General features: G+C 36.8%; 1 protein-coding gene across 1 annotated transcript in view; it reads left to right on the top strand.

Annotated features, from left to right (window-relative positions):
* The first annotated feature begins 6,625 nt into the window (after nucleotides 1-6,625).
* CFAP20DC (CFAP20 domain containing) overlaps nucleotides 6,626-25,445 on the top strand; it is a 61,188-nt gene continuing 42,368 nt past the window's right edge. Inside the window, exons 1-7 of the mRNA XM_057390367.1 lie at nucleotides 6,626-6,862; nucleotides 8,030-8,245; nucleotides 11,391-11,478; nucleotides 13,173-13,262; nucleotides 13,752-13,845; nucleotides 15,756-15,828; nucleotides 24,609-24,723. Coding sequence (XP_057246350.1) covers nucleotides 11,443-11,478; nucleotides 13,173-13,262; nucleotides 13,752-13,845; nucleotides 15,756-15,828; nucleotides 24,609-24,723 — 408 coding nt within the window. The 5' untranslated portion in view covers nucleotides 6,626-6,862; nucleotides 8,030-8,245; nucleotides 11,391-11,442. The remainder of the gene's footprint in view (nucleotides 6,863-8,029; nucleotides 8,246-11,390; nucleotides 11,479-13,172; nucleotides 13,263-13,751; nucleotides 13,846-15,755; nucleotides 15,829-24,608; nucleotides 24,724-25,445) is intronic.

The raw sequence follows: 25,445 nt of genomic DNA, 5'->3' as shown, positions 1-25,445 counted from the left end.
CTGTCTTTAGATTCAAGGTGAAGCATAATCTGTAGTAGCCTGTGGTAGAAAATTGCACTTTTAGCAGTAAGATCCAAAAAGGACAGAAAGTGCAGTCAGGGAAGGGACAAGGCATAAATGTGATCTCCCAGGTTCATGACATTCATTAAAAACTGAGCCAATAAACAAAGAGATTCATACCATAACGATGGCCCTGGTGTGCAGGACTCCTGAACTACGCCAGTTGGATCCATGTCCTAAACTTCTACAGAAGCTGAGGGTAACACAACAGAAACTGAAGAGATTGAAAAACTTTTTCTGTTTTAGCCATTCCCTAAAGCCTATTAGTCTACAGTTACTATGCTTCTGGCTTTATTCATAAGACCTAATGATGAAAGCATTCAAACTGTATTAGTAGAGTTCTGTGAAAACTGAGATCATCAGGGCATACAAAAGCATTTTGTGCTTTCACCTTAGCAACACATCCTGCTAGGAAAAAAATAACTAAATTTACACTCCACACACTATTCTCTGTGAGGGTGGCTGCTGTTCCACAGGCAACCCCCAGCACTTTTTTCATTAATTTAAAATGAAAGTTAGAGTAATTCAAGTTTTATCCTTTAAGAGGAATCAGTTAAAGTCAAATAGAATTCATGCTTTGGAAGGGAGCAGTGTTTTTATGTCACATTGCCAACTACAAAGTCTTTGCAAGTGAGCATATAAATGTATAAAAGGAATATCATATTCATTTTAGTARATTTAAATTTTTTCATGCTCCCCTCATGACAGAAGAATTTGTCAGCTCCCTCTCAGAAATATATAGAAACATTTGTTTTAACTTGTTTAAAATAAATGTAGTAAGAAATTATCTAAGGTATGGCTGCTGTCCTTTTCACTCTGCTCACAGCAGAGAATGAAAGCTGACTGCATCTGAAAGAGGAACACAGCTTTAGCCTCCACCAGCACTGGAGATTTTRACAAACTACTCAGTCATAACACAGTAAATATTGATTTACTTTTCAGATCAAAGATATGAACAAAAGGCCATAGACAGTCAGCTTCCAAATACACTGCATTACATAGAAATGTTAAGACATTAGGTCAAGTACTCCAAATCTTTGTCTCAAAATTGGCGACTTTTTTTCGCCTTATTTCATATGGAATATCCTAAGATATAAAGCTCCTGAAAGGTTTATGAGAATCAACAGTGGGGTGAAGAACAGATGTTATTGATGCTGCCATTAGTGAAAGGTGGGAAGAAATTAAGTCACTACTCATTTCCTTTGGCAGCAGCCAGGCTGACAGGCACTCCCTGGCTGCCCACTCAGCACAGCTACCATTGGACACACCACACCACAGATTTTCTTTTCTGGCTGCTGAGCAGAAAAAGCAGAGAAAGGACTTTGGACATCTGGGAACTCTGCATTGCAGGAAGAGTTTTAGGAAAACAGAAACTAGTCAAGATACAAGATAAATGACTAGGGATGTAGAAATGTGAAAATATGGWAGAAAAAGGAAAAACAAGTARGGTTGTTTTAAGGGAGTCACGAGARTCAGAAGAAGTTGAGGTTGTTAGACAGGAGTGACAAAGCTGCATTATATCTTTTTTTGTGAAGACTTCCTTCAGAGAACAATTTTGTAAGAGCCAAAATGAAGAATGCTGCATGGAATCCAGTGACAGTCTAAATGAATTCATTGAAAACTGCAGATGCTCTTTGTTTCTCAAAATTTGTATTTGTGTTTGTAAGTTTATTTGCATTCCAAATGTGCAAAGAATTTTATTTAAAAGTACTTGTATTTCTGAAAAAATAACATTAATTTTATAAGATTAATTTAAAAGATAACACAACAGAGACATTTATATTCAGTGCATACTGTGACAAACCTTAAACCCTAATAATGTGAACAGTAATTGAATGAAAAAAAAACAGTATCACAACACTAAACAAAAATCTGACAAGTTGGATGAGCAACATCAAACTATATATTGACTTCTTTTTCTATCTTGCCAGTAAAAATAAAATCAAAAGTGGAAAGCAAGGAAAAAAGGCCCACAGTTATCAGAACAAATRAAGTCTCTGTTTAGCCTGTCTCAGCACAAAAGAACACAAGAAATGTCAAAATAGAAGAGTGCATTTTGACCCATCACAAGCAATATCTTGCTTTCTAATACTTCATGCTGCTTCAAAAGAAATACTCSGTGGCATTCTCATTGATTGTACAAACTATATGATGGGGAGATGAAGAAATTCCTCTGTGTGTCCAGATAGCCATCCATTTTAATGCCAAATCATMAGGTTGCTTGTGAAAATCCATTTTTTATTCTTCTCTGTGCAAGTTACTAAAAATTTTTAGGTACTATAAACTACCAGCTTCAAGAATGTCCCAATAATAGTAAATTACAGTGGTAAAATTTTTTTTGTATATACACATGACAATCAATGGGATATTTCAGAGGTAAAACTCTCTGCAGCATTGGACTGGTGTGGGGAGGGTTTCATTCTGAGAACAGCAACAAGATGGTTTCATTCAGACTGAGAACACTCTCCTCCGATTTACAATAGATAATGTGCTGAGTGCATAATACAGAAAATGTACAACGATTTCTTAAGAAATCATTGGCACCTTAATTGTGTTATAAAAATCAATAGTTTATCATTTAATGGATTTACTGGACAGAGAAGAGTGGTTATGCTATTTAAAGTTCCCACCGTCATCCAGAGGCTGCTTTTCTTTAAYCCTATTCAAAAATTCTCTGAATCACAGAAGCATGACCAAACTATAAAAGGCATTAGACAAAATCTCCTTCCACACTGCAAAGCTGAAATGAAACAACCAAGAGAGGGGTATAGTTTGRGGAGTTTGAAGTCTGTAACTCCTGTAAAGCACAATAGCAAGTGGAAAGAGAATGTTTTTCACTCTAACATAACTTGCCAAACCTAAGCTCAGGTTTCTTCAATGCTGAAGCAAACCATGGCAGATTTTTGCTTTTTCTGCACACTGTCCCTGTTATTACATAGCTTTAAGGAACAATCCTGAAGGAATGAAGGGCATTAGCACATAKACTGCATAAAGCTGATGGATCTTACAGTTAAAGAAATGTACTGCCTGTCTTTAGCTGTTACCACATTTATTTTTAACTGCAAACAGATTCCAGTTGCCTCAAATTAAACCAAAGTAAAAATGAACAAATTAATAATCTTGTTAGCCCTGTGCTGGTTGTCTTTCTACATCCATGAATGGCAAACTAGTTAGGCATCCACATTAAGTACATAATCCTGATTTAAGGGTTGAAATGCCTACTCTGAACAGAAAAGTGGCCAACTGGTCACATGGGTGGATTCCTAAAAAGCCTGACCAGACATAAGCAGACAATTTTCCAGCTTCAAGTACTACTGTCTGAGAACTCAATGCCTTCTRGAGTGGTGTAACACATTTATTTTACAGAAAGACTACGATGTTTTTCATGCTTTGTCAACAGAATTAGTCTGGTGATAGCGGATTTCTTTGCTCTCARCTCACCACACTGTCCAGTGTGGTGTAAAGGATAGACAGATGCAGAAGGAATGCCTCCACAGCTTTCCCATCCCTGCTGCAGCTGTGTCTGCATAGCTTTGACCTTTACACTCCTGGAGTCCCCTTCCATGTTTGAGCATCAGGACTACCCATCAGTGGTAGGAAACTTGGTGAAAGTCTAATCTCGGAAGTAACACCACTGAAATAGGCCCAAGAGTGTTTTGTCATAACTACCCACAATCCTCAAACAAGGATTCTTAAGGAATCTCTATTSAAACATTTGTGGGGCTTTAGAAAATAGGTTGTGAACCAATTCTCAWTTTTAACATATTTACTCAAGAACAGTCTTCTCCAAAGGCTGTTTTCTTAATCAAAGGTGTTACTCCTTCTAAACAAAAAGCCTTAAGCTGATAGAGGTTATATGCATCTCTCACAGAAATTATTTTGTTCTAGAAGATCAAACAGTCATGCTAAGTAATGAATTCCCCTTTTTAATTTATTTGAACAGTATTTTGATCAAAAGGCCAAGGTACAAATAAAAATCAAACAAAATTTAGAGTTTGTGTACATGGCYTAAGGAGGAGAAAGCATTCTGCTGGAAATTGTCCAGAGATCCACAAACMGTAGTGGATACAATGGTGACCACAYAGTTAAACTACCCTGCATGATACAATCTTGGCAAATATACTTYTGGGAAGGTTTCTGGCTGAGGAGGAAAACTTAAAGGAAATGGAGAGTGGCCTGGCACTGGGGCAAATGTACCTTGGCTCCATGGCAGCTGTTACCAAGTGAAAGCTGAGCAGGCAGCARCTCGCATTGAGTCTCCCTTCTCTGCACATCAAGAATGGCAAGAAGGAACTAAAAAAAAAAATTCATGGGATGCCTGGATAGCTTCTTTTTTTAGCTTAATTCGTAATACATATAGATCTCAAGACTTAACATGGCATTTTAGAAAATACAGTATGAAATATGAAGACAAGAGATCTCCAGACTACATGAACTGACAGTCTAAAAAAGCACAACACAGATCAATTCAGAACAATACTGTATAGAACAGACTGACAAATGGTCATTGGAGCTGAAGTGGAGCTTTACACAGAGGGAAGGGAGGCCACTTGCCATATTTGAGCTGGCAGACTGCTCCACATGTGAGCAATGGTAGGTAATAAGGCAAAGTCAGGAAAGGATGAAGGAAATTACAGAACTATTCCTATGGATACAAACCCAAGCTATGTCAGTGGGGGTCCTTTAAAAATGGCTGGRTTTAATATCACACATCAGATATCTAGTGCACATTGAATATTCTCCTAAATAAAATCAATTCATTTCCCAGCATGATGCTAGTAACTTCTCTGTAATTTAATTTAAGACAGGAGACCTAACCACACCTTATGCTTAGGTCATTTATGAGAAGAAGGGATGTTCATATGCTCCATTTTCCTAGTCTGAGACACAGTAGAAATCTCTTCACTGAAATATGTTCCAACATGTAAGGGTGAAGATAAAAGCATGCGAGTTCTCAGTTTTTCCCAAATTATTACTCAAGCACTTGCTGAACACTCATCAGCGTTTGCAGGGCTTTAGAGATGAACTTTTCTTTGGTGTATAGAAAACTGTATAACCCACCAGCCAATCTACAGATGCAATCTGAAAGAAGTCATTACAACAAACACCTTGATTGTCTCATCATTGGTTTTACAGTGCATCCCACATCATCATGATTCCAAAATAGACCAAGGAAGTACAATATGCTCAGGCTATGCATGGACCAAATTTAATGGCACAACATTCCTTGCTAATCTGACATCACCTGCAATTTTTGAGTAAAAAGATATGGGATTTTTTTCTGTAAAACTGGAAGAAACAGAATAGAGAAATTCTTACCAGATTATGCCTAAAACCAGTTTCCTGTGCCAGCTGGCAAAGGGGACTTGGGCAGCCCTGTTTTGCCCCAAGCAGGCAGGTAGCTCCTTACACTTCACACTCACAGATGGCTGTTTCACATACCATTACAATTTTAGGTTCTTCAGCCTGAATCTCAATTTTTAACTGGAATTTCTGAACTACTCGGGCCTTAGCATAACTCCTGTCATAAAGGATGCAGGGTTTTTAGATACAKTGTTATGTGTAATTAATTTCAAATKACTTCAGGTTAAATCGTATGTAATGAACTATGTTGTTTCTGTTGGCTACAGAACTCCACAATAGTTTTTTAACCTTCCTTTTCCTATCATCATCTGTCTTCTGTCCTTGTTCTATTAACTGCTTTTATTTAATAACCTGTAGCTCTGCTTTAGTATTATTGTTTTCCTTATCTCCAATACCCAAGAACTCTAATCAGTGTAATCCAGCGTATGATAAAACTACACTGGATTTCTTTGAAAATCCTAAGGTAAAATAAGAAAGCTAAATACATCCTAAAATTGATTTAACTCATTCCCTTCCTTGGCAAAATCAGGACAGTACCTTTCAGGAGGAAAAGTGAAGAAGGTGAGCAGAGCAATGGTGGGCTGAGTACAGCTGGTCCCAGAGGCTCGGTGCTTTCAGTTCATGCATTTTATTATGCGRAGATGGGTTACAAGGTTCTTAATAATTGCTCTTCGTAGAAACATTAAGACACACTTTGAGGAAGAAAATGGTATTCCAGCACCTTCCTGTGAAAAGGCTACAAAGTTTCATAAAGAAATGCTGTGATCAAAAGTAGTCACTTCAAGGAAAGATCTTCTTTGACTAATATCTCATTATAAAACCCAAGATCATATTGGTTCCCCTATATTCTGGTTCCTAGAGGTTTTTGAAACCATCAGGAGGTGTTTGCTTGTACTTGTCAGTGATGTTAAACTAATGCGACCCTCCTTCCCGCTTCCTTCTCTTAGAGAAAAATGCCAGTCTTACGAGGCCATTGTAATTCTGTAAAAACCAAGGACTTTGGTGTGACTGCTGCAGGTCATCCTTCATCCTTCTCACAGGGAAAAAAAAAAATAAAAAAAAACCAAAAAAGCAAAACGGAAATTAAACAAAACAAAACATTTTGGAGCATGAAGCCTTAAAGGGTAAATGGCAAATGTATTTTGCGACATTTGACCTTGTGACACCTGAGCGGGCCCTGGGTGACACGGCGTCATTTCATTTCACACGCTTGGGGCACCTGTGAGGGGCCAGCACAGGCTCTGCGACAGCCCCGGCCAGGTGCGAGTGAGCCGGAGCGGGGCTGGGGACGGGGAACCGCGGMCAGCGCAGCCCCGGCCGGACACCGCCATCCCCCGCCCGCCTGAGGGGCGCCGCCGGTGCCCCCGAGCTGGTACCGGCCCTCAGGGCCGCCCCGCCCCGCGCCGCCATCTTCAACGGCCCCGCCGCCCTCACACAGGTGAGACCCGGCGGGCTCGGCCGCGCTCGGCCACGGCCCCGACCGCGACCCCGACCCCGATCCCGCCCCCGATCCTGACCCCGACCCTGCCCCTGTCCCTGACCCTGCCCCTGACCCCGATCCCGAACCCGATCCTGTCCCTGCCCCTGTCCCTGGCCCTGCCCCTGACCCTGACCCCGCTCCCAAACCCGATCCTGTCCCTGACCCCGATCCCGACCCCGACCCTGACCCCGACCCTACCCCTGTCCCCGATCCCGATCCTGATCGTGTCCTCGATCCTGATCCCGATCCTAATCCCGATCCTGATCCCAATCCCGACCCTGCCCCTGYCCCTGACGCCGATCCCSMCCCCGGTCCCGGCTCTGGCCGGGGGTGCCGCAGCAATGCCGCTGTAGCTGCGCCGGGAAGCGGGGCCGCCGGCGATCGTGGTTCTTGTGTCAAAGCGTTTTGCAGTCGAATTTTTATAACGCAAAGGTCTCGATTTTAAGTTATTTTTCTCCTTAATTCTACGCGTTGTGCATAAAGGCTGTGCCGCTTCGCGCATTGGAGCGCCAGTAGACTTGCTATAGCTTATTAATGGTCTTTCTGCCCATTTATTATGCTAACTTGTATTTTGAGAAAATATATAGCGGTGTTACAAACTCAGCTTTAAATATTTAATATGTGGAATTCATTTGTCTGGGAGATACTAAAACCCTTCATCAGTGATGAAGTGCTTTCCCTGGCATGTCCCGGCCACCATAAATCAGCTCTGGCTTTGGGCCCGTGATGGTGAGTTATATGGATGAACAGTCTTGGGTCTAAGCCTGTGTGCCCTGCCAAAAATAGTGCATTCGTGTCATTTTTCAATGCAAATTAGTGGTATGTGCAAATTCACTTTATTTTGCTTCACAGTTTTGACTTTGGAATAAAAAATCTTAAATAAATACAGCTTTTTCAATGCTGGGATGTTGATCAGAAACATGTATTCATATACTTATGTAAATAATGCCTTTTAAGAGAAGGGACTAACCATGACTATGAAGGGTTTTAGGACTGTGTGAGTCTGTCCATCCCTSTCTCTCCTGGATTTAGAACAGTGCTTAATACTAATTAGATCAAGAAAGCATGAAGGTCTGTTTGCATTTGCTGTTTGTGAAATTGTCTTTTTGCTTGTTACTTTCAAAGGACCAGTTGCTGGAATCCGGGGCTACCTAAACACCAAATATTATTGAAATATACATAAGAAGCTGTCACAGGATGAAGGTATTTYTGCAGAGTCCTCAGTGGCTTGTGTGAATGGAAGGAATAAGGGGCACTTTGGACACTGCTACTTTATTATTGATGTAAGAAACATGGTGAAACTAATAATCAAAGTCACCGCACAAACCAAGGCATCACAAGGTAAATCCTGATAGGAATCTATTCAAAGATAAATATCTGCCATTGTTGCTTAACTTTAGAAATTGCATTCTTGTTTGCCATTGACTGACACTTTAAGCCTRTATTTCCAGTTGGACAGACATACTAAAGTACATGGTTCAGGGCAATAAAAAAAAATAAGCTTCATCTGTGACTGAAAAATAAGAAAACTACTCGTTTATGGCATTCTACAAAGATATCATAAAATACCTATTTATTTAATAACTATGCCAAAAAATGAGGACTTGCATTTCTAATTGCTGTTGATTTTTTTAGAATAGTCCCTCTGCATTTTAAGTAGTCTTGATTTTCAGAATTTCTGGAGAGACTGGGAAGAGTAAAGATGAAAAGGGGAAAAATACTGCAACTATCAATTTTCCAGACCGTTCTCTCTTTTAGGAATAGCCTGCTATAAGAAGAGACAATAATACTTGATGTATAATGAAAGCACTCTTTAACATTGCCTCAGTAATTACATGACAAATATGTCATTCACTTAATGGTTTTAGTAGCTACCAATCTTAATAGCAAAGGTAATTTCTAGTCTTCATTTGTAGTAATGAAATTTGATAAGTTATAATTAAGCAATATATGAGCAAAGATGTATTGCAATGTCACTTGCAGTATTTTTTCTGCCTTTATGAAAAACAAACTGAAATTTTGTTGGTTTCACGGATGTGTTTACAGTGGTGARCTGTGTAGTATGAATGGCTTGTCCAAACACAAATGTTTATAAACTTCGGGTCTAGTTCACCTTTCCCTGAAGTTAGGAAGAACCACCTGGTTATGAATTTGATCCCTACAACAGTTAYCAGTTTTTTAAGTCTGCATAAAGCGTGTTCTGCAAATTAGCAAACAACCTCACTTGCCCATATGTATGCAGGTTAAAACACAACTGCATCGAGGATATGTTTTAAGCCAGAATGTTAGTAGTAGTCCCTGAAACAGATGAGTCATTCTTTTCAGTCTTAGAACTTAAAGCTTTTTATACAGTGACTCTTAGATCAATTCCTCACGTTTTTTAGCCCTAATGTTTTTCCCTGAGATGTAATAACGCATAAGAGAACTATGAAACGTGTGAGGGCTGTGCTAGGTGCTTGATGCTTGGCAAATCTGGTACTGAATTTTAAAGCAAAAGTAAGTGAAAATGCTTTGCCTCAGGGAAAAAGCAGTGTTTTCCTTTGCATCTCCTTCACTTAAAATTAATAATAAATAAAAACTGCCTCAGAGTGTGAGTTACAGGGATACACTCGTCATAAATATGTCCTGCAGGAGGACTTGGCTCCTGCCTCTCATTCGCTTCAGGTCCTTCACATTTTGCTCTGGCAAAGGGAATCAAAACAGTAGGTCACRGAGATTAGTTTCATGGTGCCACTGCTTCTCACTAAGACATGAATTATGCAATTTTGAGTAGTTCTGGCTTGTTTGAAGGCTGTAGATAACAACAGAGAGAGAGCTGCAGACAGAAGAGTGAACAGTGATTTCAGAAATAAAAGATCTTTAGTGAATATAGAGAGAGGAGGAAGAAACACATTTGTTTTAGAAGTGTATTCTTTAAAAGATATTTATAAAATGTCTAATTAAATAGTTCAATTATTAATGTAGTAATTTCAAAAAAAGTATGCCAACAAGTGAAAAATTCATAAAGAAAACAGTCTGAAACATAGAATAATGCAAATGGTTTTTTAGCAGTGCAGTAACAGTTTTAGTTAACTTTAATCAAAATATTAATTACAAGTTTTGATAGGCCTGTTACAAATGCTGTGGTTGCTAAATTTAATTTTCCTTGTAATCAAAAAGTTTAAAATTAACTAATATTTTTGGCAACAGCATGGGATAACTTTATAATATCTGGTGGGGTTTTTTCCATTTTTTTTATTTTATTTACAGTCAATTTTAGGATGTAATTGTTGCTGAGTAAAATTATTGTGGATAAATATCAATAGATTTTATCATGTTTTCATAAATGAATTATTATTTACCTTTTCAAATAGAATGTTGTTCTGATCCTTTAAATGGATTCATTCTTCGTTAACTCCTCCATATTGTCACTGAATTTCTAGTTCATTTGGAGTCATATATGTTTTTATAATTTTTTTAAAATTTTGTTACTTCCTGGTGGTGACAGCTGAACTRTTCATTATGAGAAGCAGTGTTAATAATCACCTGCTCAGCATATGGTTTCTCTGTGATACAAAACTGGTTGCAGTCTCAAAAAATATCAAGTAATTACAAATAATTTAGTTAAGTTGTTTCTGCCTGAACTGAACAYGAACAGAAGAAAGTATATAAAGTGAAAGCAAGGCAGAGCCTTGTGAAAGGTTTTTTTGTGAGTTGAGGAGCACTTTCAGTTCTTAGTGAAGGTGCATTTCCTGTGGCTGATTCTCCCTGTCTTTGGAGAGTCACAACTTCTTTTCATGTTCAGGGTCTCTTCACGTTTTGTTGACTTCAGGTGAGCCTGCAGACACTCAGCATGATCAAAGAGGAACTCGGGAGGCTTCCAGTGTAGTCCCTTCCCTTTCCACTGTCCTGATTCTATAACTGCAGACATCTCTTAATTCACAGTGACTTGAGCAGCCCATGAATAACTGGAGTGCTTGGTTTGAGTSTTACAGTAATCATCCTCAAAGAAGAATGCTGAATGTGAAAGAAGATAACTTGGCTCAGACATCTCTGCCAAATACCTCTAGATGGAGAGGTTTCTATTGCAGCTGTTCCAWGTTTCTCTTTTTCTGTACTGAATGTTAAGCTCCTATTTAATGGATTCTAATGTTTTCCAGTGGCATTTGATAACAAAGAATAATAAAAAAATATATATTGAAGATGATTTTTCAGCATTCTTAAGGAATGAGAAAGTCTTCATTGATTCAAAATAAGGACTTGAAATACACAGAAARGCAGCCMTGAATRCTTGGTGCACAAAGAGAAGATTTTYCAAGACAGTGTCAATAWTAATACTATTTTGGTCTTAATTCTTTTGCAGTAGCACTCTGATGCAGTTGATACACATTTGTACTCAGAAAAGTACTTTATAATAGTATTCACCKATTTTAAAATATGGCTGGAGTGTCATTATATGATTCTTTTAACATTAAATCCTATATAAATTTATTTATTTGTTTTTCAGCATAGCTTGCAAGTGTGTTTACTGATTGAGGAGCTAAAATTATTTTCTGCTTATGAAAGCTGGAAAAATGTTCAAAAATCACTATCAGGTAAAACAGAAATTATTTTTTATTTCACCCATTTTCATTTCACCTCTGAGAGAGCTTAATTAAAATATCTTATTCTGAGAGGCAAAAAGTCCAGCTACAAGAGTGTTTTGAAATGTTTCATTATTCAGTATTTTTATAGAAGAGTTATGAAGTAGTGGGTAGCTGCTGATGCTGTCGGGTCTAGAATGGGCACCGATATGGGTTTGCCAATGACTTTTGTTCCTTACCCTTGCAAGCCAGAGAAGGCACGTCTGCTTCTGCACAGTTATAGAAGGAGTCCCAACTCTAAGGTGTAGTCAGAAAAGGAGGTCTGTTTATTCTCTCAGTACACCACAAGGTTGTGACARCAGCAGTCGCATCGTTAGGAACTTCATTATCCCTTTTACTCTTTCCTGGCTTCYCTTTTCATCAGRGTTTGCCTCCCTTTCTCTGCCTCAMTTTCTCTCCTATCCCAAGAGAACAACCCACTCCAACTACTTTWTCACCGCTGGTCCCAGATATGCTACTTCTGTACCCAAAACTGGTATTTCTGATTGTTCATTAAAAGTTTAAAAAACATTTTGAGTGCCGTTTATGGAATGCCATTCTGAATCTTCTTAGAACTAAGTCCAGTCCCYGGGATCAGCCATGTGGCTGGAGCTGCCAGGTGTGTGTGGGCAGAGGAAAATATCTAATTCACATACAGTGCAGAGTTGATGTTCTCTGAAAAACTAATCTGAGGAGCATTTCTTTTGCTTGCCTCTCTTGCTCATTCTGACTTGCGTGCAATTGCTTGGGCAGCTGAGCATAAAGAGAATTAGAGAGTGCAGGCARCTAGAAATGAATAGGGAATGGCAGAGTTGTAATGATTGATTAGGTCAACCATGCTACTGAAAAATGCTTAGCAAATTGTAGGCTGAGTACCTCAGATGTCACAAAAAAACACAACATCAAACGGGAAAAGTATAGAAGCTAGTAATTCCCTAAGCAGAAGGGATAAAAGCAACCTCCCCAAGAGCCTRTGTGTAAATTCCTTGATGTCTAATAGGGCACATGCTCTGTGGCAGGAGTTTTCTGACATAATAATCTTTTTCCAATAATAATTCTCTTATGCCTCTGAAGGCTTCAGCCCCTTTCATGATGATACTGGCTGGAGCAGATCTACTACCAGTCCACTTAAGCTGGTGCAGAAAAGATAGTAAATTTTTCTTTGTTCCAGTCAGGCTGGAATTTGGTAACTAGTAGAAAAGTTACTGGGAAATATGTAGGCAGAGTCATTCACATATGTAGGCAAGTGATGTAAACTTCATTTCAATTGGAAATCATACAAAACATCCAATATGCAACACCTTTTATTTTTTAGCAGTATGTTTTAAAACTCACTTCATTTGGTGAATTATAGAAATAAATCATATCTAAATCTAAATTAGTAATCTCCTGCATGGTTTTAGAATATTTATAATTATTTTGCGTTTTAGGAAGGACATTATAAATAAAATAATTTTAAATATGCCATGGTATTCCTTCAATTTTATCTTTCGATCCTCTAGTAAAGCCAAGTATTGACTGCATGAATTTCTATGTTATAGTAGTCTAGAAGCTGTTATTGATATTCTGCTGTCTGACTGATCAGTAATAGTAACTGTGGTAACAGCATGATACAGACGGGGATTCTTGTGCTCTCATTTSACCATCCTTAAACCATTTTATCATAGGGTGGTCAGTTTGTTGAAATATTCAGTGCTCAAGGCAAAAACCCAGGAGCAAAATGGAAGATTTTTGGCAGTCCATCAGCTATATCAAAAGTAAGTTTTTAAAGAAATGTATAAAACCTAAAGTAAAAACCAGAAAAATGTGAATGAAGCTTAAAATTAGAAGTAATGAGGGCTTTGACCTGACAGTGGAGTTRTCACTTGCAGTTCTGTCATTATGACAGACTAAATGACTACTTAAATTAGTTCTATGTGCCTGCTCGCAGACTGAGTTGGTCACAGTGTAATTTTACAGTTTAAATATTTAGGAAGTAACTTTGGTACTCTGGTAACTTATGAATTGAGCTTTGCTCCATAAGTCCTGAGTCCTGTTTGTCAGCATTATTAGTTCATAAAATACTTAAGTAAAGGATGTATTTGTATGGATTATATTATTGCCATCAAATTTGAATCAGTCATACATGCAGTGCCATCTGTATTTTCTGATTTTAAAAAAAATAGCTTTTCATATTAATAGCATGGTTGGTTGTCAGGATGAGAATTCTATCAGGGTATGTTTATTTGTTGTTCTTTTTTTTGTAGGAATATGACAATGAACTAAAAGGCTTTGTTTTTGTACTTCAAGGAAGCAGTCTAATCAACAAAATGAAGCTACCAAAGGAAACTAGACAAACTTGTGAGTCAAGGAMTTAAATGTCTGTGATGTTGTTCTGATTATTACATCAGTCATACTGGAATGTAAAACTTACATTTTTCTCGCTAAGGCATAATTCAGCATAGAAAAAGTGGGTTTTTCATTAACTATTTAGCAAGTTGGTTACAAAAGGTGAAACCTACAGAAAAGCCATAGTAGAGTATGTGCTGTAAGGAAGGTCTTGCATGTTTTGGTGCTGCCAGGTTCATTTCTGTACCTGATCCTGCTATAGACCAATCTCTGGTAAATAACCTCTGACTCCATTCAGCACTTACTAAAATCAGTAATTCTACTAGCATTAATGAATTGARATAGGTTCCTGTCCCCTTTCTCATTTTAAGTTTTAAATAATTTTTACTTTTGTGTATCAAATAGGCACTGACAGTACAAGAAAGTTATACCCAAATTTCAGCTATGTGTATGTAATCAGTCTTTTATGGGTAGTATGGAGTGGTTTCCCAGGTTGTCCATTGCACCTCAATAAATCAGAATCCAAGCAGTCTGCAGTACAGGAATCCTCTTATGCTTTAAACTCCATGACAGAGTGTTGCACCTTACAAGGCTTGGAGGAATGAGTTGAGCTGCTTTAGAATTATCTGCTTGTTTTTGAAGAAAACATAATATGGTGGTTTTAAACAAATGGAATGGGAATCTTCAGTATACTTCTCATGCACGGTGTACAATAAGACATACTTTTTTCCAATAAACACCAAAAAAAAAATTGTTTGGGCTATCATGCAGTAAGGCATTGAAGATTAATTTGATTTCCATAAAAGAAATTGGCTATTATCTTCATTAAAATAAATACTAATCTAATGTATATTTTTGAGAAATCAAACTAATTTCTTTTCAATGGTACAATAAACTACTATAGCAAATAACAGTAAACAATTGAAAGAAAAAAATTGCTAACTGTTGCTAAACATGAAAATGTGGATTAAGAATAAATGTTGTGGGTAATCACTGCTAAAAATAGTTTGCTTTTAAATTTACTTTCGCTGGTGCTGCAATACTGCAGTCAGATTTCCATCTGTTACCATTCTGTTTCCTTCTGCCTTGGTATCTTCCTCTCTTGAGGTGTATGTACCTCAAATATTTAATTTATCAAGTATGTGATCTCCCACTTGCACTGTAACTTTGTATACTCTTCCAAAATAAAAGATACTATATATGCAAATCTAATTTGAAGTTTTAAGGTGTAATTTGGTCCTCAAAAGAAGAAAGTTCTGATTTGTCTTTCTTTGGAAGAGCAGCCAATGTTGCCACTGAGTCTTGTGAAATCAGTGAAAAGCAGCCTGTATCCTCCCTGATGGAATATCTAAGAAAACAACATATGGTTCAATTCAGAGAGCTTTGTACTGTTTTCCCTTGATAGAGAGCTACCTGAATTTTTTGTTTGTTCCCTCAGTCAAGCTCCTTAGCTATTGTTCTAAAAATCCGAAGCCTTCACTGAGCAATGTTGTCATAATCTGAATTGCATTCTTACGAGTTTAAGTTGTTTAAAAAAGTGTACATTGTCACCAACATGAATGCAAGTTTAATATGACTGTAAGATAATCTTGATAGGAAAGTATTACTTTGTTTTATAATTCTTATGGGATATTTGTTGTCTTCATGCTCTTGGAACACAAAAATTGTAAGCTTAAAAAAAARTTTCCTCTTGCTTTCATGAGAATTCCATCAAAGCCACAGATGGGACTTTTRAAACAACACTTTTATTGCAGTTTGAATTGGATTTCTTCAGGTTTTTCTCGTGTTCATATGTTGTGTGAACCTTGGGAAATAGTGTTGCAGGAACACAGCAGTATGGTACAAAATTGAAATGCTGTATAGTGAAACGTGCATCTGCATGCACACAGCACATRTATTTGATTTTTTTTTCCTSTTTCTAGTGGGACTGATCCAGCAATTTCTGACACTTCAGATTTTTGTGCCATTGGGAAAAGACTTCTCCACTGAGTTGCTGTAAGATGCATAAAATTTTCTTGAATACTTAAAGTGAATYCTTGATTGCAGTCATTAATCGTGATGGCATATTTTGCATTAAAGCATAGTGACTTGTCAAGTCAATAAAAAGTAATTAAGCTAATGAGATCATTATTTCTTGGATGTTTTAAATACTGACATTCCTTTGAAGACAGAACAAACTAAAAATCCTGAATGAAGATGGTAAAAAATCTGAAGAAATGGGACACAAATTTATCAAACTTATGAAAATACTGGCACATGAGGACTGCCTGAAAATTCATAAGAGATTTATGAATAAGTCATAAGAGGGGGCCCTTTGGCCCAGGGCAAAAAGAAATACATATTCTGATAATTGGGGGAGAAAAACCCAACCAAACAAATGCTAAAAAACTTTGAACAACAAATGGAGTGCTTGATTGGTATAATTATTTCCACACTGTAAAGAGAAATACAGCAGAAACAGACTTTTTTTGTTGGTTAGGTGTGAAATTATTTGATAGAGTTTTAAACTTGGGCAGTTGTCAGGCTTTGGACAACATTTCTCCCCTAGTGACACCATCTGTTTGTGTGTAACCAGCACAACTCACTCAGTTTTGTAGCCAGTGGAATGTGAGACTTGGATTAACAAAAGAAATATTAGGCCATTAGATGCCTTGCAAGAAAAGATAAGTTAAATTATATATACTTAAACTGTGTAAAGTCAAAGAAGGATTTTATTTTTGTTTGTCTTTTTGTAAGTTTGCATGTAAAGGGACAAAACAAACAGGATGTGTCATGTAGTAAACAGAGACCAAATACCAGSTACCAAATGAAAACCAAGATTTGCTTCTCATGGACATTCTTTAGGCAGGGGCAGAGACTTAATGACAGGTACAGGAATTCAGATTTTTCTGTAATGCCATACTGAGTTTGATTCTTTTGGGTACTTGCCACCTTCTTAACAAGAACCGCTTTTCCACTTCTACTAATTTTATTTTTCTCATTGCTTACTTTTTTTGATAAAAACATTTTCTATCGCCTCTCCCACCCTTACTTGGCCTTTTTTTCTTTCCAGCTTATATTTAGACTTCACATATTCTTCATCTTTTATCTCTACTGCCTGTTCAGATCATTACTATGTCCGTCTTATAAAAGTAAATCTAAGTTCTTATAATATTCTTATGTACTTGTATAGATTCAAATACATGTATTTTGAATTTGCTATGTATATATTTTATGTAACATATACTATATCRCTGTATAATATGTATAATCTAAACCATATTGACTATATATTTCCTCTGTAGCCCCAGTTTCTCTGAATGAAGGTGTTTGTATTAAAAGTACAACCTCAGTTGTTCCCCACTTAGTGCAACTATATGAAAAAATTAAGAAAACTTCTTTTAAAATAGTTTTAATACTAAATTTTGTATTTGAAATCAACTGTAACTTACTGCTGTAATCATAAAGTCCTTCAAGACTTGCAGAATAGACAATGCATTATTTTATCCTAGCACACTTAAGATAATCCAGTAAATAATAAAGACAAGTCCTTCTTGTTTCATGTGACTGCCATTCAATTCCCTTCATTTCAGATGTTTTGAAAGAAATCTCTTGCTTGTTTGCGGACAGAATGTTGATTGTGTTCTTGTCTCCTGAAGTTTAATGTTCAAAGATGGTTTCTTGCAAAACCTGACTACTTAGTGCTGAATCTTTGAGCAGCTTCTAGTGAAAATTGATAGCATACCAAGCCAGGAAATTTACTTTGTGTAAAAAACACTGACAAGTTTTGTAATAGCTGGGCATGATGCTTTATGTTACATTTCTTGCTGTCCCATTCTGCAGAGAGATGGAAATAGGAATTTAGTTTGAGCCTCATCCTGTTTTGCATTCTGCTCAGTGATTGATCTGGTCAGCAAACAAGAATTTCTTCAAGGTGATCCATCATTGCTGGCATCAGCTGAGCTAAACCTTCTAACTTGCTGCTATCAACCAGTCATGCAAGATTCCTGTCATAAATACTGAAATGTGCAAACTACTGTCTGTATTAGCTGTTTTATCTTTTCTTTGGAGGAAATTTAAGTGGAATTTTAGATACTTTTTTATGTGGCATGATTAGATTAATATCCCCACATTAACAATCAATGTATTGATCTGCATAAAAATGTGTGAAATACATTGTGGATGAAAAATCTGATGAAGCATAATAAAATCACAACTGAGGGAGAGAGCATGTATATTATTCAGCTTCTTTGCAGCAAATAATAGCAAAGCTGTTAGTAATGCTGAATATAGCTGTCTGCTGCAAATGCAGTAGCCAGTGGTTAAATCTTCAGCATTATGGATTTTGCTACTTTTCTGAAAAAGCAAAGGTAACTCAATGTTCGAAAAAATATTTGCATGTAAAAGAAAACAACATCTGGCTTGTGTTGTCGTTTTTGCTTTAATTCCCAGTATACCTACATGTAGTACTTCTGCTTGGCATTTTGACAAGAACTCAACCATTTTTTCTTAAAGAGCTGTAATGCCAGTCATGGTCATACTCTGTTTCTGATATGGTTTTTCTCAGTGTTTGGTATCACATGCAATTAGTACACCTTGTTACAGTGAGTTTTACAGCAAATGAGTAGAGCTGTTGATGTGTGGAAACAGATCTTGAAATTGTGCCATAGCCTCAAGGAAAAAAAAAGGTAGAGTGGTCTGACAGGAGAACAAGGGTGAGATGCTCAATTTCTAGTTACGTAGTTATGTACTGAAATATTTTGTGGTCTTGTGTGAGTCCTTGTAGTTTGCTCAACCTTTTTTTCCCCAGTTCAGGTGTGATATTCACCRATCGATTGCTGCAGCTCTGAAGTCATGCTGCCTCTCTCATTGAAGGCCTCTCTGAGCTCACAATGCTCCAAACTACTTGTTTAAATCTTCACCTGGTAAACAGCTGTAAATCACATGTTTCTAAGCTGGGGAGGTCTGAGTTCTCTTTCAAGATCCCCTTGCCTCTGACATGAAAACCAGCAGAGCAAACATGCCCATTGTTAGTGAAAACTTCTGTCGAGTCCTGCTCTGAAGGCCAGACTTGGTGCTTGGTATTAACTRCAATGGGGCTCTGCTGTGTTGCCATTTCTAGAATCACTCAGTACTTTATGGATCATCTTTCCAGCTGAAGATCACAGCATGATTGTTCATTCACTCTAATGCTACCTRTGTCTCTTAATTTCTTAATTCTTCCTGATGTTTCAACCTTTGCTCAGCTAGCAAGCCATGGATCCACAGGTTTGCTCAGTTACTATCCCACTGTTCATAATCAAATCAGCTTTGCTTGCCACTAGCCTTCACCAGCTCCAGAAGACATAAGCTCTTCTTATATTCTGAATTAATGCAAACTCTGTGAGAGTTTCAAACTCTGAAACACAAACCTCTAAGAAGGTTTAAGAAGTTTTCTGTTGAAGCTAGTTATGTATAGAGGAATCTGTAGGGGAAAAGGGGCTAAAAAATCTCTTTATTCCTGAAGTAGGTGTGCTTGTTGATAAGAAATCTTATTACAAGGCCTGTGAACAGTACAGTAGAATATATATTTTGGTACCATATTACCTGTTTTCAAACAGTTGTTTCTATAAATACAATTTTATTGCTTTGAGATTTTTAATAACTACAACATAATAGGTTTTACAGGCATAGCTAATTTATTCATAGATACCATAATAGTTTCAATTACATGCTATCATAATCAGTCATCATTTTAGCTTTACTGACAGAGATATTATAAAATATTCATGTTAAACCTAAACACCCAGCATGTTTTCAGATACAGAACAATATGAATCTTGGTTAGTCTTGCAAAACTTAGACCAACCACTTAAAATTCAAAACAGGACATAGATGCTGATTCTATCATGTATATTTGAAATTACTGTAAGATTTGAGATAGAGACTGGAAATAAACTTTATTGAATAGATTTAGCTGAGAGATTATTTCCAATTCTGGTTTTTAGTAGCATGAGCCATGTTCCATGATTTCTTTGTAAAGCAAGAGTCAAGTACAGAAACATTCCTAGAAGCATTAGGGTATTTTAAATTCCATAATTTACAAAGCAGATTTTAACTCATACATTTCAAAGTTAAAAAATTCTAATATCTCTCCYAGTCATCATATCTTCTAGAACTTTTAGATGGAAGAAAAGTACTAGTTATGTATGTTTTGGTTGGTGGATCAATGTAAGTAACATGGAGTAAACTGAATCCTGTTTATATCTGGTTGGTAAGGTTTGTTAACCAGGATTTTCATGTGCCAAATAAAGTAAATTCTGTTAGCAAGAAAGTTAATTTTTTCTTTTTAAAGGTCAGACTTCATAGCAATTCTTAGTAATTAGAATAAATGGTTTTTCGATGAGAAATATGGCCGTAAGAGAACTGTTACATTAGCAGGTGCAAACATAGACTTTCCTTCATCTGGAAAGAATAACAAAGCAGAAAAAATAACAGCCAATAAACTTTAAAAAAAAAAGCCAACATAACTTGTTGCAGGCATAAATAACTGCATTATAGAAGTAACTTGTAGGGCTTTTTCATAATGCTCTCCAGAAAAACACTATCAACAGGAAATTCCAGTACACAACACAACTTGTTCTCTAGGTCTGGGTGACATATCAGTCTTCCAGATCTCTTATTTTGTAGAGATTCGAGTGATTTTCAGTGTAACTACATCCGTTTCTATGAGGGCATGGATTTCAGATTATCAGACAGCCTCTTCAGTTAGTTATTGTCTCCTACAAGACCACTTTACAAGTAGTRCATAAAATAGAATATACGTGAAGTACAAGGTGCTCCTGACTAAGAAAACTTGAGAATCTGAAAGCATGGCAAATTAGCTCACAATTCCCTAGTTTTTCTGTCTTTAAAATGGAACGTGATGATGATGATGTTATGTTTAGGAATGTTTAGGAGTCATGCTTTTTGTGGAGAAAATGGCACTACAGTTGTTGAATTCTAATATATTAATGTACTGATAGTAAASCATTAGCAGAGAATTCTCTCTGGATTTTGACCACAATATAAAGAGATTTCTCTTAGTATTAAATTGCMTGGGAGTTGCTCTTAGCTTAGCAATGTCAATGAAATACCTGCTTTTGTGTTTTGTAAACTTCCAGGTTAAGTCATTTATAAAGAGAAAAATACTTTCATTTGAAGACCAAGTGAACCTGACAAATGAAGCATCCCTTCAACAGTTCCTTTTTTCTAAGTTTCTTTTTTTTTCAGTATCATTTTTTCTAAGTTCATTTTTAGCCTTGAATTGAACATTAACAAATGGTTATCAATTATTATCCATACAGAAGGAAAGTGAATAGGTAATCTGAGCAGATGAGTTGATCTGTACTCTTGGGTAGTTGCTACCATTTGCTTSCAATCTCACTATAGCTACCGTTGTGAGGAGAATAGTCAATCAAAGTTGAAGATGTAAAATAAAATTGAAAATTGAATTGGAAGGTAATTTTACTTTCAAATGGTTTGCAAATGTAGATGTTAAGTGTGAAATGAATGCAGTTAATGACCATAGCTGGAAGAGTTATGCACCTGCTGATCACAGGAATATTATTATAAATGAGGTTGATTTTCTTGTTGACTACCTCATTTTTCTCAACATGGTCTCATTACTTTTCTATCACATGTCTGACCCTTAGATATAAATACTCAMGCACAGACATAATAAAAATACATTAACTCCTATATAGATTTTCTTAATGCATCTTTAAAAATCAAGATGTGTGCTGCAGATGTTTCTTGCCATTGTAGATTTAGCATAGGTTCTTTCGGATAACTGGGAAAAAAAGTTGTGTTTCACCAGAAGACTTACATGACAGAGTCTGATATAAATGTATCTTTATACATAAAGATAATATATATATATATAAATGTATTTTTCATATATATAAAAATGTATTTTTCTCTAAATGAATGTGTTCCTTTGGAACTTTGGAATGTAACTGAGTTTTACATTTACCAATGGCCTTCCTATAACTAAGGTACCTATTATTTTCATGAGGGAGAGAGATAAACCTATTCATATAAGAAATAAATACTAAAATTTCAACATATTGAACTGATATTATAGAGTCAACTTATGTTTCTATTGCCAATTGTTTGGAGATATGCATGACTTAATTCTAGGCTTCTACTGCTCTCTTATAGCRTCATTTAAAATAACATTCTCTATAGAGAAATATGCAGTTTGTGGTTCAGCAGGGATAATATGTTTGTTTATCAGCACTCAGGTTACTGCAACTGCCTGGTTGCTCGGCACAGTTGATCAACTCTACCTGTAGCCAAAAAATCCAAGGAGCTTCAAGCTTCAATACWTTGCAGTTCTTTGGTGCATCAATTTCTTAGCACTTCTGAGCATCTAAGATCTAGAGTGAAGAGTTTCTGAAACCACATCCATAGGTTTTCCACCGAAGACTATATCAGAAGCAATGTGATGGGTGAAACTAAGCCTTGATCTGGGACAAAGGCTTAGTTACGTGGCCAGCTTGCTGGTGATCTTAAGGGAAGTATTTCACATCTCGCTTAAATTTTTTCAAAAGTAAGATCAAGCCCACATACCAACACTGTAAGACMCCTGGGGGTCTTCTGATGAAATCACTTTCCAAGGACTTGGTGTAATTTTTCCATTCATAAATGTATGTGCAGCTCATCCTGGAATCTTTGATGTCAAACAATAGCAGCAGTGAGGATATAACATTTTTTTTTCTTGATACAGTAGTGAAATTCAAACTTTTCAATTGATTTATAAGAGGAATTGCCAGTCTTTCAAAATGAAGCACATATTATACTCTTCCACTTTGTTTGGATTTGCCCACCCATGTTGTAAGGATGAATAGATTAAAGATCTGGTTATCTGCAAGGGAGAGGAAAGAATCAGCAAATTCTGGAAAGCTGGTGAACAGTTTGCTTTGGATGATAGTCTTAATGACAATGGGGAAACAAGTGGCTTATGTGTTTTCGTTGCCTGTACTGGTAGAATCTTCATRTTTGCATACTTGCAGTATATTTTATACTGTCCTTGGTTAAACTTTTAAATTGTTAAAAAATAGCTAAAGTATGTAATTTTCCCCAGAGTTAATGCCCTTCTAAGCTGACCWATGAATATTTTAGGGTGTTTGTCTGCAAATTTGGGGTGATGAAATTTCATTAGTTAAGCTATAAATAGTCRTTAGCTAGTGAAAAAGTGGTTTCAGTAATATTTTTTTAAAATCCACAGGGCACTCTCACCATTTTAAAGTAAAACCCAGCATTTGAATGATTATGAGTAATTACTTTTAGCAACACTAAGTAGTGAGAAAAAGTTGTTTATTATAATTATTTGTCATCTTCTCAGAGGGGCTGCTAATTACAGAGAAATACCCATCTGTTAGAAATAGTCCTGTTCAAAAATAATAGGTAAATTAATCATTGCTTCCCCATACATTAAGCATGTTGTCCCAGATTGCAGCCTTTAAAGTAATATTGGTGCTCTGCAGTGTTTAGGTAGAACTGTTGGGGAATGTCAAGGTTGTTCTGCTGTTGTGATTTAACCCCAGGATGCAACTGAGCCACAGCAGAGGGACGGGGAATGGGGAAGAGAATACCCAAGGGTAAAAGTGCAAAACTCATGTGCTGAGATAAAGGCMGTTTAATASGGAGAGCAAAAGCTGCTCATGCAAATCTCAATAAAGCATCAGCTCCTTCCMATGGGCCTGCAGCTGTTCAGCCATCTCCAGGAGCTCAGGGCTTCATCCTGTGTATTGGCTATGTGGGAAGACAGCGTAACTCTGAACTTCCCCCATTCCTTCTCCTTCCTCACAGTTCCTACTGCTGACAATGAAACCGTGTTGTCTGAGACATCCCTTGGGCCAGYTGGGATCAGCTGTCCTGACTGTGTCCCCTCCCAGCTCCTCMTGGCTGATGGGRTGAGGTGAGGAGCAGAAGAGGCCTCGACTCTGTRTCAGCAATGCCCAGCAGCAACGAAAACATCCCTGAGTTACCAACACTTCTTCCAGCACAAAACCAAACCWTAGCACTCTTCAGGCTACTCTGAASATATTTGACTGGGTTCCAGCCAAACCAGTACAGCTGCTCACAAGATCAAAAAAAACAGAACATAAAAATTACCCTCTTTATCAGCTTAAAGGAAACTTAAATTATTTTTTTGTGACCATGGCTRTGGTCTGAATTTATTAGAAATGTTGAAATTCAGTGTCCTTGGTGTCATTGTGAGATGACCTGAATAATGAGCAATAAAGTTCTGCATTATAATTCACATTTGAAGGTATGTCCTCATGAAGTAAAACAGACAGACAATATATTGTGTTTACCTTTAAGCTGAAAAGAATCTATATGAAGTGACAGAGGCATTTTTAGGAAAAGAAAGCAAATAATGTTTTTCTAGTTAGCAGGCCCCAAGATAATACAAGCTTAAGGGGGCCAAAACATGTGTGATTATTAAAGGCTACTGGGTTCTCAGTTCATACAAATTGAATTTGTGCGTAGTCATAAGGGCTGTGGAAATCTAGCAAAGAGTATAGACTTTTGAAATAAAATTAGCATGTAAAGTGATTTTATATATGCAGGGATATAGCCACCARGTTTGAATTGGAGAAAGAAATCTCATTACTCATCTTGTAAAAGAAGTAATTTTTAAATTCCACATTTGCTATCACAGACATAAAGGTTCTGCACATGAATAGTTTCTTTGTGATTTCCCAAAGATACTGGATTATTGAATTGACAAAGATCTGTTCCATTTTCTCCTGCCTTTTCTTTTATAGGATAACTGATTTAGGCAATATTAAAAGAAGATTGTATTTGTCAACGGTCCACAAGGAGTTGTCAGTAACCCCTCTGCATGCAAAAGTTCCTCTGTTTATGATCAAGCGCAAAATAGTAGGTACCTTGGGAATATTCCTTGGACTGAGATTGAGCATGTTTTCTAATCAGAAATGTTTTGTGTATATTATAGACTTTTTGTAATCATTGTTTGGTTTAGAACTCAGTTCCTACCAATTTGTATGTCCCCTTTACCAGAAGGCAGCAGAAATATTTAATGCTGCACTTCATCTATCCTTCTTCTTATATTAGGAATTCATTCCCGTTTTCAGAAATTATTTCTGTTTGTGATGTTTCTTTATCTCTCCTGTTGATCCAGCCTCTATGAAATTCTCTGTGCCCCCGATACTTCTTCATGATAGTGCTCCTSTTCTCATGTCCCTTCTCCTGTAGTGACCTTTGCTGACATTCACTGCAGCTGCAGGTAGACTGTAGCTGATGGCTGCTTTCACATTCTTCWGGTTCTTCCAAATTCTGGCATATATAGAACAATCTATATGTTAAACTGCTGAAAACAAAACAATAACCATTGTTCCCCTCTCCCATGACACAACATATGGTAATAGCTGACAGGATACAAAGCCTGATGGTTACCATATAACCATGTAAGGACTGGAGTCTCAGATACTGCTTTAGAAAATAAATTTGATATGAGAATAGTTAGATTTCAAATATTTTAAAATACACATTAGCACCAGGAGAACTAAATAACAATATACAAAGCAGCTGTGAATTTAACATTAGATAGAATATTTTACGAAAACCTCTGAARTTATAAC

The sequence above is a fragment of the Malurus melanocephalus genome, unplaced genomic scaffold (assembly GCF_030028575.1).
Source record: "Malurus melanocephalus ecotype Western Australia unplaced genomic scaffold, MMel_1.1 scaffold_24, whole genome shotgun sequence".
Lineage (NCBI taxonomy): Eukaryota > Metazoa > Chordata > Aves > Passeriformes > Maluridae > Malurus > Malurus melanocephalus.
This window is presented reverse-complemented; position numbering and strand designations above follow the sequence as displayed.